This window comes from Eleutherodactylus coqui, chromosome 3 (assembly GCF_035609145.1).
Source record: "Eleutherodactylus coqui strain aEleCoq1 chromosome 3, aEleCoq1.hap1, whole genome shotgun sequence".
Lineage (NCBI taxonomy): Eukaryota > Metazoa > Chordata > Amphibia > Anura > Eleutherodactylidae > Eleutherodactylus > Eleutherodactylus coqui.
Window position 1 is genome coordinate 296,938,560 of NC_089839.1, and position 16,606 is coordinate 296,955,165.

A 16,606-nucleotide genomic window follows, 5' to 3' on the forward strand; every position below is an offset into this window, starting at 1 on the left:
CGTTCAGATGGCACATATACGCCGCTGCAGCTTCAGAATACCATCGGGTGGAAGTTAAGCTCTGCAAAATTCCCACCCCCTCTCTGCCCCTTGCCAGCTTACGACAAGGGGAGGGGGCGGGACCTTAGCAGATTTAGTCCCTCCCCATCTCCTCTCCAGCCTATGAGAGCTGTCGGCAAGGAGAGGGCATGGGGCTTTAGCGCACTAACTCTTTCCCCGTCCTGCTCGCTCCCATTGCAGACAGCCGGCAAGGGGCCGAGAGGGGAAGGGAAGAGGGAGGGAGTTCAGCAGTCATGCTGCTAAGCTCCCTCCCACCTCCCTTCTTCTGTAGCTGTCATAGGCTCCTATAGGAGTCTATGGCAACGGCCGTGTTACGTCTGAAAAAGTCAGTTCCAGGACTATCTTTTCTGGCTGGCATAAAAGTGCCTGGGCGGAATTCGCACTGTATGCGCTCTCTTGGCCAGCTGGTTGAGCGCTTTCACGCAGCGGAAAATCTAAAACTAGGAAACACCTTTAAATTTAATATGTAATACCATCTAGGACCACATGGAGTGCTGTACTTTTAGGCCTCATGTACATGGGCAGGTCGGATTCCACAGGTGGGAACCCGCACCGGAATCCCACCCTGCCCGCGCCAAGAGGACATTACTTACCTGTCCGGACCCTCTTCGTGGCTGTGCAGATCTTCCATCTTCTCCACTGTGGATGCGGGTGGGCACGCCGGTTGGCGCACCACCGCACATGTACAGTGGAGGTTTTTTTTTGGTTAAATCCCCTGCTTTCTCACAGATCCATGGCCCGTTTGCAGTGTCAGCTACGGGCAGGCCGCATATCAGATGCCTTCCACCGACTTCAATGTCATGCTTAAATTCAGCTTTGGGCGCCCATGATTGTCTATGGGCGGCTTGAACTGCGGGGCACGGATTCCGCAATTCAGTTCCACCCGTTGACATTGGGCCTTATTCTGACACATGTAGTGCACTACTCTACAGCTCCATCTAGTGTTCGAAATATTTAGTAATTCCCATTTTCTGCTGCTATCTTGTCATGTTCCTGTCTGCTCTGTGATCAGACACCGTTCACTACCTGTAGGGGGTTGGAGCCACAGTACCACCTAATAGAACCCCTATATATAAAACAATGCCATGCAGGGTACCCCAAAACCTAGAATCCCCTCTAAACGGATCTGTGTGGCTGATGACAACGTCCTCAGTACAGGCGGATTTAACCCTTCCACCCTCATCATAGCCCGGTGTTGTCACTGATAGGTTTGTTAATCCTTGGGATCAAAGTACAAACCATGTAACCCCCCCACCGATCCTCCAGGCTCACGTATAATATGTCATGGGGTAACTTTTCGACTGGTGTTGACATTTGTGCACTGAAAATTGCTTAATATTATTGCTCTTTTCTTCCCGTAATAAAACATTTTGGCATATGTGAGCCTGGGGAATAAATTAGGGCCGCGGGCAGCTGTCTGATTAACTGCAGTTGTTTAGAGAGGATGAAAATGGATAATTAAATGAAATCACTGGAAGAGCACGGAAGGCGATGATACAGCCGGCGCCATGAGTGCGTCAAGGGCAGAGGCGCCTTGTGCTTTATACAGCACTGCGCAAAAGTTTTAGGCAGGTGTGTAAAAAAGGCTGCAACGTAAGAGATGCTTTCACAAATAGTTGTGTCAATAGTGCATTTTTGTCAATTAACCCTTTCCAATCCACCGTCTGATGTCTTCCTACATTCTGATTGAAGCTTGTACAGCTCCAATGTCAGAAGATGTCCTACAGGGTATTCTTACCGTCTATTGCCAGCCACTCTGCTGTCGGAGCAACTCTGGCGCACACACACTAGCTTTAGCCAGCAGATGGCACTGTTGTACAACAGCAAAAAGAGAAAGTCTTTTAGGAAACCCTGAATCCAAAATTGGATTGGAAAGGGTTAATAAATTGCAAAAGAGAAATGTAAATCCCATCAATATTTGGCGTGACCGCCATTTACCTTTACAACAACAACAGTTCTTCTAGGGACACGTGCACACAGTCAGGGATTTTGAAGGACTACAGTCAGGTGTGTGATTAACCAATTATACCAATCAGGTAATAATAATCATCATTCTCATATGTAGGTTGAAATACAATCATTAATTGAAAGAGAAAGAGCTGCGTAGGAGGCTTAAAACTGGGTGAGGAACACCAAACTCTGATAAAAGGGGAGGTTATGGAAGACAGTTTCATGTCACAGGTCATACACCGTGGCAAGACTGAGCACAGCAACAAGGTAGATATACTGCATCAGCAAGGTTTCTCCCAGGCAAAGAGTTCAAAGCAGACTGGGGTTTCTAGATGTGCAGTTCAAGCTCTTTTGAAGAAGCACAAAGAAACAGGCAACGTTGAGGAACGTAGACACCGCGGTCGGCCGAGGAACGTAGACACCGCGGTCGGCCGAGGAACTTGCTGTAGCAGATGAAAGACACATCATGCTTACTTACCTTTGAAATTAGCAGATGTCCAGCAGTCTCTTCCACTCAGAATTGGCAGAAAACAGTGGGACTAAAGTATATCCGTCTACTGCTCTGAAAAATCTGTCCAGAAGTGTCCTTCATGAAAAAATTGTGCCCTTAAAGCCATACATTCCACGTAGAAAGAAGGCAAACAGACTCAACTGTGCATGAGAACATTGCATTGAGAGTGGCACAATATTGAGTATCTGCAGGCAGCAGTGAAGCATGGTGGAGAGCGATACAATAATGAGTGTCTGCAGGCAGCAGTGAAGCCTGATGGAGAGCGATACGATAATGAGTGTCTGCAGGCAGCAGTGAAGCATGGTGGAGAGCGATACGATAATGAGTGTCTGCAGGCAGCAGTGAAGCATGGTGGAGAGCGATACAATAATGAGTGTCTGCAGGCAGCAGTGAAGCGTGATGGAGAGCAGTACAATAATGAGTGTCTGCAGGCAGCAGAGAAGCATGGTGGAGAGCAGTACAATAATGAGTGTCTGCAGGCAGCAGTGAAGCATGGTGGAGAGCAGTACAATAATGAGTGTCTGCAGGCAGCAGTGAAGCATGGTGGAGAGCAGTACAATAATGAGTGTCTGCAGGCAGCAGTGAAGCATGGTGGAGAGCAGTACAATAATGAGTGTCTGCAGGCAGCAGTGAAGCATGGTGGGAGAGCGGTACAATAATGAGTGTCTGCAAGCAGCAGTGAAGCATGGTGGGAGAGCGGTACAATAATGAGTGTCTGCAAGCAGCAGTGAAGCATGGTGGGAGAGCGGTACAATAATGAGTGTCTGCAAGCAGCAGTGAAGCATGGTGGGAGTGTGGTACAATAATGAGTGTCTGCAAGCAGCAGTGAAGCATGGTGGGAGAGCAATACAATAATAAGTGTCTGCAAGCAGCAGTGAAGCATGGTGGAGAGCGATACAATAATGAGTATCTGCAGGCAGCAGTAAAGCATGGTAGCGAGCGGTACAATAATGAATGTCTGCAGGCAGCAGTGAAGCATGGTGGAGAGCGGTACAATAATGAGTGTCTGCAAGCAGCAGTGAAGCATGGTGGGAGAGCGGTACAATAATAAGTGTCTGCAAGCAGCAGTGAAGCATGGTGGAGAGCGGTACAATAATGAGTGTCTGCAGGCAGCAGTGAAGCATGGTGGGAGAGCGGTACAATAATGAGTGTCGGCAGGCAGCAGTAAAGCATGGTAGAGAGCGGTACAATAATGAGTGTCTGCAGGCAGCAGTGAAGGGCTGGAGATCAGTACAATAATGAGTGTCTGCAGACAGCAGTGAAGCATGGTGGAAAGCAGTACCAGTCAAGAGCAGTCTTGCCATGGTTTATGACCTGTCTTCACCAAGGTCAACTGTGTAGCAGAAGTCCTCACCCACTTTTAAGCCTCCTACACAGCTTTTTCTGTTTCAGTTAATGACTGTTGTGGCAATTTGGGTTACCTGCCTGCTGATCACTGTCCTCTCAGACCGGAAATAAACAACACACACGTAGACATCACTCCAGACACCTGTACTTTCATTCAAAGTTATAGCACAGCAAAACGTGTGTGCACAGCATGCAACACAAAGCCCATAAATAAGGGTTCACAAACCCACAGGGTCCCTATCACTAGCCCTTCCCGGGGCATCTAGAAGGCATCCTCCTTTTTCAGACTGGGTGACAGCTCCCAAACTGGTCCAAACCTGACCTCCAAGTCCCTATCACCGCCTCTCTGGCTAGCAACCGGTTTTCTCTCCTCTGAGTGTGGCAGGAACTAATCTTTTTATATTACTTTCTGCCACACCCACGGTGTTAACCCTCTCTGCAGTACCAGACTGCCCATTTCTAGGCCTCTGCAGGCCACTCTGTATACTGCACTCCCACGCTGTGTTTCAACTTAACCTATATGTAAAAATGATGATCATTATCACCTGCTATAACTGGTTAATCATACACCCGATTACAATCCTTCAAAATCCCTGACTCTGCACAAGTGTCCCCAGAAGAACTGATGCTGGCGTGAAGGTTAAGGACGGTCACCGTAAACATTGATGTGATTTAGATTTTGTTAACTGACATAAAGAAACCTCTTAACACTTCCACGAGGGTGAGTCAAATATTATCCGCACTCTGGCTGTAGAATTTATTTTAATCAACTTTCAGAAATCCATTGGAGGACATTTATGAAAGGCCGGTATTCTGGCGAACAAAACCACAACATTTCGTGACTTTTCTTCCTTCTGCATCGGCCCTGCCACTTTTTTGAAATGTGGGTGGGGTTTCCCCCAGATCGACAGATTTATGTGAAATTTACCCCAGAATCTGACATAGATTATACCAGAAATGTATGCCTGCTCATTTCTCAGAAGGAGCCGGGAATGTGCAGAATGCATGAAGAAGCGTGTGCCTCGTCACGTGTTCAGAGCGCCACATGCTGGGGGAAATCTTACTAAGCCCGGCGCAGAAAATGCCGGGTTTAATACATTTCTGCCATTATTTTTGACCTAATCTCCCTGCTTTTCGATACATTTTGTCCATCTGTCAACAAGCATTTGTATTCCTCATTAAAAAATGTTTTCGGCTGAGCTGCGAGCCACGAATGCCCCGCTGTGTCAGGCTTGTAGTGATGAATCCGTGTCTCCTCACCAGTAATGGTTCGCTTTAAGAAACTTTCACCTTCGTTAGAGTATCGGTCCAAATTTTCAATGTCATCCGCGGTGGACGAGGACGGGCGCCCGGCTATTCTTCATGGCTGATACTTGTGCCACCCTCCTTGAGCCTCTCTACCCGTTCTTACACACTTCTCCGCCTTCCTCTATACTGCGCATGACGTCGAAAAATATCACCCTGGGATCACGAAAAAACGAATCACTGCACGCCGCTCTTCTTTTTCGCTCAAATCGCAAGTGGGGCGGCCATTTTTCCCTGTACTACAGTCACAAATTAACAGACGTGCTACATTCGTCAGTAACTGGGGGGGAGAGAGGGCTACAATGGAAGGCATTGACAAGACGGTGCAGTCAACAGGCATTTTAATAGTGCGGATATTTTTTGTCTCGCCCTGGTATCATTCAAACAAGTGAAAGTGAACAATAATCGTTCGGTCTGAACGCGAGTCGACGACTGAACGCCAAACGAGAATTGTGCGCTTTTGGTTCATTTCATGCACTGCTGCCGGCGGCGGTGCTCATACTAGGTAATTAAAATACCGCCACCGGCCTCTAGGGTAAATTACCGGCCAAGCCGATGGTCTACTAGTCAGCTGGTGTAAGTGGGGCTCCCGGGGGTCTCTGCAGGGTCCATCACTGGGAACATAAGAAGTTTTGTCATAACCTATTCTAACTGCAGACTCCACAATGGATTAAGGATACTCATTATAGGACCCCAACGAGGGCAGCTGCTTGGCAAGGGCTCTCCAGCTCACGGAGGGGCGTCCTGCGCACTTGTTGTATAAAGCATCTGTCATGGTGTATTATAATATGTGTTATAATATGTGTATAATAATTACTTGGCAATTTACAGGAAAATTCCTTTAATCCGGCATAATCCAAAATCTAATGGATGATCACACCTTCCGGATTAATGGAAAGATAAAAAAAGGGCTGTGCGGGATCAGAAAAACATGGCTGCCTTCTAGAATGAGCGCCACAGGTTGTGTGTGGCATTACAGCTCAGCCCATTCACTACAATGAACCCTGGACAGATGTGGCGCGGTTTCTGGCAGCCATGTTAGAGCAAAACCCATCTCTTCCAGCAGCGTATAAATTTGGTCGCCGATTTTGCATCCGCTCCTTTTTCCGGTGCGCCCTTTTCATGTGGCTCAAAATTGGTCATCTGCACGAATACATCGGAAGCCGATGCTTCAGCGGCTCACGATTTTCGTCCGATGTAAAAACGTGGATAAAGAGGCGCGTAAAATCGCTAGTGTGAATAAAGCCTCAGGTTGAGAGAAGACGCCGGGGAAGAACACGTACGGCTAAACCACACCCACATGTATGGGTGAACACTTGATACATGCATATTCAATAAGCCTTTGGGGCTATATATATATATGGTGGGCTGCGTTACAAGAACTCGTAGTGCGTCCCATTCCTGTCCGTCTCACGGATGAGACGTACGACTGGCCAATATGCTGCGTCCGTGTACTTCAGTCGGCGGCCTTGTTCTGTTGGATGCGAGTCGCTGCGGTGCCCGTAGCCCAAGAAGCGACAGACTATTGATGCCCTGAGTGCTGGATTAAAGGACGTTTGCTGTAGATGCCATGATTTGGATATCTTATATACTGTCTCTTTTCCTGTATTGATGCCTTATGATCCTTGTAACCAAATCTTCTCCCTGTTGATTTGTCTTGTAGACCCCGGCGACTCCAGGTGATGCCTTTATGAAATATCCCACCCAGCTCCACCCAGCCATTGCTCCTATGTTCGGACCCCTTTCTTACAATCCCGTTGCTCTGCCATCAGGTGACAAAAGGCCCTTGTCTATTTTGGAAGCACACAATGATATGGAATAGGGGGAGCGGTGGTCTTACTGCGGCTACACGGACCTCATATATCCTGGAGGGGAAGGTCCTTGTGGCAGCAGAAGGCAGGGGGTGAAGGGCAGCACTAGAGGAGACCTGGGTCATGTCATCCTATCTGTCCTGCTGGCAGAGTACAATCTGCTCACCACAACATGTCCAGTATGTCAGGTCTGTGGGTGCTACATCTGACAGGAGAGGCACGTAGATGTCATCCCTACAGTCACCCGCATGCAAGGTGACCGGTCTGGATAATCAGCATTATAGGCTGGATTGCGGGATTTTAGTTAAAGGGGTTGTATGTACCACAATAAAAGTGAGGCCTCACTGCTAAGACCCCCACCGTTCCTGAGAACGGGGGTTCTATGTCCCCCTCTTCTTTTCACTGTACCCACCTACAATGATGTGAGATTGCTTGCATGGCACCGCTCCATTCATTTCAATGGGACTGATGGAAATATCTGAGTACAAGCGCTCGGCTATTACTGACAGTCCCATTCAAGAGGAATGGAAGCGGCACTGCACATGGGGACTACCACTCCATTCAATGCAGGGGTGCAGTGAGCCCACAGTGAGAAGGAGGGGGGCACAGAATTCACATTCTCAGGATCGGTGGGGGTCTCAGCGGTGAGACCCCTGCCAGTCAACTATCCTATGGATAAATACCTGTATTCCTCATCATTTCTAATAACTCTGCATTGTGTTGTTCCTCTGTTATTCCTCCTGGATAGGTATGAATAAATTGAGTTACTATTCCCAGTATTGAAGGAACAAGTCTCTCTACAGTGTGACACCATTCAATCAGTGCTGATAGTACAGATGTATGTCGGAACATACCCTGTTAACTCGGGGAATGGGGACACCCAGTTTTCATTTTTTTCATACATTTCCAGGAGGAATAACAGAGGAACAACAGAAAGCAAAAAAATGCTCCATTCGTGGGGAATGCAAATATTTACTAAGACAGGATGCTGCAATTAGAAGGTTACATCTAAGAAACCTCCGGAATATCTGAAGACCAGATGAATATGTGCTCAGATGAACAATTCTGCTAGTTCGTTTTAGTGATCGGTGGGGGTCTCAACACCTGGGCCCCCACCGATCAAAACTTCTGTTATGTCAGAAGTTTTTAAAAAGTTTAAAGAGTCACCGCTTTTTCACTTCGGAGCGCTCCTGATCCATTGACCGTTTTCAGCTCCTTCCGGCTACTGCAGACCTTACCATATAGCACTATATAAGCACTATATGGCGCCGTCTTCGGCTGCCGGAAGGAGCCAGAAATGTTCGACGGAGCAGAAGCGCTCCGAAGTGAAAGCGCGGGTACTTTTTCATTACTCTCTAAGTTTCAGAAAATGGCCCATTTAAGGAGCGAGTCCCCTTTAAGTGCAGATGCTTGTGTTACAGTTTGCTTTCTTGTTACATTGTAGCCTTTGATGATATCAGTAGGAGTTGGTAGTAATAATTAGCGCTGACTTGCAGCAAGTCAAGGAGACCTGACATATGGGACACACGAGTAGATCCTCCCTGGGGTGCCTGACGCCCGCGCAAATTACCAGAAGAGGAGAATCTATGAATAACCTTTCAGCAGACACTTCGGCATCGATCCTCCATCTGTGGCCACTGAAGACAATGAAACTATCGGATTTGTATAAGCAGGTAGACTGGATAATGTTATAACCGGAGCCGTATGAAATCCCAGAGAGCGCAAGGGCCAAATCATAGCGAAACGCGTACAGTAGGGCGTTCTATAGGGGCTGATATCAGCATTAAATGAATCCCAATCATCGAGATCAGCACTTATTTCACTGGCCCTTTAAATAGGCTGGTCTGGGGGGGGAGGGGGGGTCATAGAGTCAATTGTCCTCAATTCTTTGCACTCAAGTTTTTCTTGGGGGGCTTGTATTCCCAAATAAAGGGAACCTGTCAGCAGGTACATGCTGTCCGAACCGCGATCCCGGGACAGGTATGTACATGAATGTGTCATTTTGAGATGCTGCAGTGTTTCAGAAGAAGCCTACTTGGAAGATCCCTTCTGAACGGAGCTCTGAGTCTTGGCGGTGGTGGCGGTGGCATTGCGCCGGTCTCTCTCCGCCAGGATTACATAGACTGACCTCTCTCTACCTATATACAGAGAGAGCTGTGACTATGGATCACAAGGCCCACGGGCCGAATGCGGCTCACCACCTCATTTTATGCGGCTCACCACCTCATTTTATGTGGCCCACTGACCGTGTAGCAACTAAATGGGCATGCCACACACCCCGCCTGCAGCTCCGGTCCGGCGGTGGCTGTACAGATCTGTGACCAGTGTCAGTGTGGGCCGTCCCATATGCAGCACAGATGCCAAGGGGAGAGGTCAGTGGTCACAGCCTTATGAGCTGCTGCCACCTGACCTCTAATGCAGGCTTGGTGAGGGGAATGCCTGTAGGGATGGTGGTCGGTCAGAGGCCAATATGGGGGGGTCGCTATTACTAATGGGAAGACTATGGGGAGGTCAATTATTACTACTAGGGCCAATATAGGGGACACCATTACTGCTCGACCCTTCATGGGGGACACTGTTACTACTGGGACTACCAATATAGAGGACACTTACTACTGGAAATACTATGGGGGTGACCATTACTACTGCAGCCACTATAGGGGGTTCACTATAACTAGTGGGGGCAGTATGGGGGTCACTATTACTACTGGGTACACTTACTACTCGGGCCACTATGGGGGGCCACTGTTATTACTGTGGTCACTTACTACTACTGGGGCCACTATTTGTATTGGGGCCACTAAGAGGGATCCTATTATTACTGAGGCCACTATGGGGTCACTTACTATCAAGACTATTATGAAGGTCACTATCACTATTGGAGCCACTATGGGGGACCCTATTAATATGGGGTCATTATTACTACTGGGGCCACTATGGCTGTCACTTACTGCTGGGACCACTATGGGAGACACTATTACTATTTGGGATCCCTATTACTACTGCGGCCACTATGGCTGTCACTTACTACTGCGGCCACTATGGGCGTCACTATTACTATACAGTCTTACAATTACAAACATTTGAGTTCTATCTAACTCCAAGACCCAATCAACAACCCCGCTGGTCACCTAATGTCTATGTCCTGTCATATCATAACGCTCTAGAAAGGGATAAAGTCCTCTCTGAAACTCCTCTATGGATTTTGCCATCACCACGTCCTCAGGCAGAGAGTTCCACAGTCTCACTGCTCTTACAGTAAAGAACCCTCTTCTATGTTGGTGATGAAACCTCCTTTCTTCTAGACGTAGAGGATGCCCTCTTGTTACCATCACAGTCTTGAAAGTATGTGTTTTTCTGAAATAAGACATACATCCCGGGAATATACATATCTGTCCTGGGTTCATGTACCTCATAGTTCAGGCAGTATGAACTAATAACAGGTTTCCATTAAGCTACACTTTCCTACCAAAAGTATTGGACACTCCCCATCAGTAGAATGGATCGTGTCTTATTAGCATGTCACATGTCCTAAACCATGCTAAATAAGAGGCAGATCCTTGGAGGTGGCAGCCATAGTTTGTGTTGGGAACTGCACATCATTGGATATACGGGCAGCTGCACACATTGCTTCAGCCCATCTACAATGGGGCAACGTGCGTCATCATTGGACGGTTGATTAATGGAAGAATGTTCTATGGAGGGACGAATCACACTACTCCATCTTCACATCAGATGGCCGTACCTGGGGGGGGGAGGATCCTGGGGAACACCTTGTACCCGATTGAGTTGTGCCAACGGTGGAGGTTCCGTTAAGGTCGGCAGATGTTTTATGTGGCCGCTGCAGAGAGAAGATACACAAACTCAATTGTACTCACATAAACATAGCAGAGGTGTACCTTGAAGCTTCTGGGCCCCAGTGCAAAACCTGGGTCCCCCAACTATAATGCTTTATTCATAGTACTGGGCTCCCTTTATGGAGAAGAGAGGCCTTATGGGCCCCTACGGCTCCTGGGCCCGGGTGCAACCGCATCCCCTGCACCCTCTATAGTTCCACCCCTGAAACACAGCATTATACATGTACACAACGATACACACATGTCCATGTGTTGCAGTAGGGGCAGATGACACAGGAAGCGGAGTAAGATGGGATGATGGGGACAGCAGGCTTACAAAAATATATATATATGCAATAGAAGCTTCTGGTAATAGGTAAGCGGTCTGAAGTTATTACAGAGACATTGAATAACCTCACTAACTCTAAGGATATGCGCCCCTCCGGTGTGTGCAGAATATTATAACAGTATTTTATAAATCACAGCAATCAGCAATATACCGCAGTCATAAAACACGCGGTTGTCCCACTGAACCTTTCGGCCCAGCAGTAGCGGCCGCCCACACACAGTCCAAAAGTGACACAAATGTTGTCCAATATCTTGTCCACAACTGATGGATGAATATGTATTTCCCTGATGTTGGCTCGAGCTCGTGTATCTTTAACTGGCAGGCCGGCGCTTTAGTCACCGTCTCTGTGCATAAGTCAGGTTTGTTTCTGAGGGCCGACCTCACTTACGTATCTCCAGTGGCTTTGGTACTGTAGTGTCGGTGAAGTGTCTTTGGACGTCTGTTGGGGGACCCCGATGCACAGAGCTGCAGGGCGATGTGGACTCTCTGTAGACGTCTCTCTAGCTGTAATTCCTGCAGCTTTGTTCTCTCAGCCATGTCAATTCTGGTGCATTATGGGGCCACAATTCTGAGTTACGGGCTCCTTCCTTCCTCCTTCTAGCAACCACAGAAGCTATAGGACACGTCTCACACGGCTCGCTGAGCCAAATCCTCACTTCTCTTGCAGCTCTCTCTCCCAGCAATGCAGTCTCTCAAGCCTGACTCCCACTGTTATCACTCTCCAGCTTGTCTCTCTCAAACCCGATGTCCGGCTCCTACAAATCCCGCACAAGCACCCCGAGCCGGTGCACCGCTCTATCATCCCCAGTCTGCCAGGCATCCCACCTGATCTCTGCAGCCAATGCAAAATAGTAAGCAACACTCCATAAAGAAATACACAAAATGCAGTAATGTATGACGGCCAGTAGAGGTCGCCCTTATACTGTCTTCTAAGGAAACATCATCTGAGCCCCTTACACATGTAATTTATAGGAGAAGCAGGTTCTTTTGGATGGCACAGAAATAATTGGCAGGTGAAGGCAAACTGACGTTTACAGCACATGAAAAACACTGTACATATAAGGCAAACTTATAGCGTGAACTATATGCATGCCTTCATAAAAATGAATATAAGTCATACAATCCCTTATATGTATCCCATAATAGAGCCCATAAAGACTCCAGCTCGCTCCACGATGAACACGCCCTCATACCGCCATGTTGACAGAAAGAAAGAAGTCATGGCGTTTGAGATGCAGAGATGAAAAAAAAAGCCACGTCCTTAAGTACCAAACCAGGCCGCGTCCTAAGGGGTTAAACGATCTTGTTAAAAACCTTACCCTACAAAATTCTACCGTTTGTTTTCCACGGAGTAAGCGAATAATGAACGCCATGAGTGTCGGGGAGGGGTACGGCCGGAGGTGACATTCAGCAGACATTCGCCTCTACGTTTAACATGCAGATAATACGGCTCAGGTGAAATATGGCGACGCTGTTCCCCAACTAAGTGCTCCATATAAGTACACCCTGTCTACAGGATGGACGGCGAGCCGTAACACCGTCTGCACACGAATGTACTGGGCGATCGCGGCGGAAGCCCTGAAGCTCTCCACGTCCAATCAACGGCACATGAAACAATTAGACGTGGTCATTCAGTAGAAAGAATGGCGCTGTTTACTTAATTCTAAGCAATGCAGCAGGTCGACCATACGTTTATTCATAATTGAAGACTTTCTGCTCATCAGCATGCAGCCTGGAAGAGAACGTGAGGTTCTCACGGCAGAGAATAGACCCACAGCGACACCTAGTGGTCACAAATGTCATGTCCAAATATCCGGCTTCACCGTACTGCGCTGATGCCTTCACAACCGTGTTGAGTCCACGGGCGTAACTATAGGGGACGCGGCTGCTCCCGGGCCCAGGAGCCTTAGGGGGCCCATAAGGCCTCTCTTCTCCATATAGGGAGCCCAGCACTATGAATAAAGCATTATAGTCGGGGGCCCTGTTACAGGTTTTGCATTGGGGCCCAGAAGCTTCAAGTTACATCTCTGGTATACCATGCAAGTTACAAAGTATCAACCTGCTATAGAGGTGAGAATGCAGTACGGTGGGTGCCCATACATACCAGGGTCCCCCAGCATCTATACACATGTGATTATTGCATGTGCCAGGGTATAGTAAATTGCAATATCACCTCGCATGTAGAACGTAGAAATCTTATGGCCACTTTTGATTTTGGAGCCCAACTTGGATGCAGCTTCAGCCGAAATCTCTCGCCCCCTGCTGGATCGCCGTGATTATTCATGATATCTCGGTGAAGTCATCGGTCTAATCCTGAAGTCCTAAGAATATAAAGACAGGGAGCAATAAGGATGAAGAAAGATTCCAACCAACTCCGCTCCTTAGTACAAAGGGCAAGACGTGTGGATGTGATTCCAGGGTTGTCAGGGAGCAGCACCCAATTCTGCCTGCCCACACATTAGCAGGAAGGCACTGCGAGCAGTCAGGTTGGCACAGGAGGGCGGCTGCGGGCAGGACGTTTATGTCCCTTGGCATGTGCTGAGGTTGCTACACTAAGGCCCTGCACACGGATCGATCGTTCAAAAAATTGTTGGATCGTGCGAATTTGAACGCTCATCATTCAGTGTAAACGCCGCCAACAGCTGAACGGCGAACGTGAATTATTTTGCTTTTCATTCATTTTATGGAGGTATAAAAATAATTGTTCGCACGTCATTAATGTGAACAGCGATCGCCCGGGCCTTCACATTCACTGGAACGGTTTGCGAACGCAATTGCGAGTGATTTCTCTGCCCGTATGAACAGGCTGAATGAGAGAACTCGGTCATCGTTCGCGCGTTCAAACGATTTAACGCTCTTTGCAAAAGGAGCCTATGGCATCGGGCAGAGACTGCAGATTAGTGCAGTATGCCCAATATTGGCACCAGCCAAGGATTCACCCGCCCACACTACACGTCATTCACATATCATCATCACTAAGTCATTAAGGAGTTAATATAATCAAAGTAAGAAGAGGCGCTGCTGCTGGTGATTCAAGAAGCTTCCGATACAAAAGCCATCCATTCATGTAAAGAAAAGGATATAAGAATTTGAGAAAATGTTGCCAAATACTGATATATTCTATAATATCGCCATACTGTGCCCAAAATGTTGTCTATAGTGATGTATTATATCATCCCACTCTGCCCAAACAGTGCCATACAATGCACAAAATGTAACCATAGAGTGATATACTCCATAATACCTCCATACTGTGCCCAAATAGTGCCATATGGTGTCCGAATAATACTGCACAATAATAAGAATCCCCTTTATTTATATCGCTCATGGATATCATGCAGCATATTACATGATTTCATATATTCTGTCTCCATTGGGGCTGACAATCTATATTCACTTTTGTGAATGTTTTGGAGTGTGGGAGGAAACACAGACAAACACAGCAACTCCACGCAGATGTTGTCCTAAGACCCCACGTCTGCAGGGCAGCAGCGCTACCCACCGAGCCACCGTGCTGATGGATTTTGTAATGCCACCAGAAAGTGCCCAAATATTATTTCCATAGAGTTAAGTACTCTATAATATCGCAATACTGCGCACAAACATTGCATATAGTGCTCAAAACGATGTTAGGCAGTGATGCACTCTATAATATCACCTACTCTGCCCAAACGCTGCCATACAATGTGCAAAATGTAGCCATGCAGTGCTGTTCTCACGACCATGTAACACCGCCATACTGTGCACAACAGCGCCACACAAAATGCAATGTATCTTATAATAATACCACCAAATTGTGCCCAGAAAGGGCCAAGTTATACTGCCATATAATACGGCCATCCTGTGTACAAATGGTGCCCAAGTAATACTGGAAAGGAGTGATGTATTCCGTAACACCATTAGGCCTCCTTCACACGCCCGCATGCAGCCAAGTCACTCCAAAACCTACGGCTAAATGCGCTGGTTTCGAAGCAGCACTTTCCCAGTGGAAATCTCAGTTTTTTGCTGCGGCCAAACCGCAAGATTTCCGGTGGGAATCCACCCTGTGTGAACCCCGCCTAATAATGCCTAATTAGAGCGAGCTGTGCCCTTTTCCCAGCGTTGTATTCCTCCTCCTCCCTTTTTTCCAGCTTCCATTGAAGTCTATGGGAGCTTCCTGTGCATCTCGACAAAAGATAGGGCAAGGCCTATCTCTTCACGCTGTATAAAACAGGCGATTGGAAATCGTCTGGTAGGTGCTATTTTTTGCTGCGCAATTTTTTTTTCTACGTGGCCAAAAATCGTTTCCCTGAATGAATCCATTAGAATCCAACGCTTCGGAAGGAGGCGATTTTGTTTACACGACTAAATACCTGCGTAAATACGGTGAATAAGCCCTTATACTAACACCGCCATGTAGTGCTCAGAATGTTGTCATATAGTGATGCCTTCTATAATACCGCCATACTGGGCCCAAACAGTGCGGAATAATACTGCAGAAGAGAATAATAGCGCCATAATGCGCCAATCTTGTCATACAGTACCCGAATAACACTGCCATAGAGTGCTGAACATTGGTACAAAGTATCTCCATCAGTAGTTGACTTTGTAACAATGTTGTTACAAAGTAACAAGTTGTAACAATGACTCGTCCTGATTGGTCACTTCTGCAGGCCCCACTGCATTAGCTCTATTGCTCCCCCCATAAAGCTACGTCCCTGCCCCGCACTGTATAATAAGATGTGACTACTACAAGTCCCAGGCACCCTTCCAGCTGCTGTCATACATCCTGAATCTGATACATCTATTTTAATACGCCTCAATTGAAACATCAATTTGCTTAACGACCCGTTAAGTTTCTGAGAAGCTTCTCTCAATCCCAGAATTACAGTTTCCATCTGATAACGGGACAAGAAAAATGCCCAACTTACTGACAGCTCTTGATTACTGAAGACCCCCCCCCCCCCCCCTCCATTCCCCCGAGCGGCAGGCCCATTATATATGCATAGCTTCCATGACAGCACATTAAAACAAGACGGATGATATCACAGAGGTGTCAGCTTTAAATTAACCCTTAACACTCTGCAAAGACTCCCTACAAATTAGTCCCTTAACCTCCTTAGTGCGCAGAGCTCGGCCTCCTGGGAAGAGTCCGCATTTACATGACATGATTAATTCACACCTCGCTGATAAAGACAAGACTGGCTTTAATTTAAAGGTAGAGGTGCGGGCGGTGACCCTGAGAATCAGTCTTTGGAAAATTGAAATTTGACAGCTTTTATGTTTGTCCGGATATATAAATAGTGAGTTGGGAGGTTTTAGCCTTGGTCAACCCCCTGGTCGTACATGTGCCCCTTTTTCCCAGGGTGCATACACTATCCTGCCAAAAGTAATTGGACGCCTGAGCAAGAATCACAAGTTGTATTTATTTCCATATGTTAATACTTAGTGGGGCTCC

General features: G+C 47.3%; 1 protein-coding gene across 3 annotated transcripts in view; it reads left to right on the plus strand.

Annotated features, from left to right (window-relative positions):
* DAB1 (DAB adaptor protein 1) overlaps positions 1 to 16,606 on the plus strand; it is a 721,580-nt gene that overhangs the window by 694,163 nt on the left and 10,811 nt on the right. For 2 of the 3 annotated variants that reach the window (XM_066594781.1, XM_066594782.1), the window contains one exon: positions 6,837 to 6,945. In XM_066594781.1, the coding sequence (XP_066450878.1) occupies positions 6,837 to 6,945 (109 nt within the window). The remainder of the gene's footprint in view (positions 1 to 6,836; positions 6,946 to 16,606) is intronic. The other variant, XM_066594784.1, reaches the window with a different exon arrangement.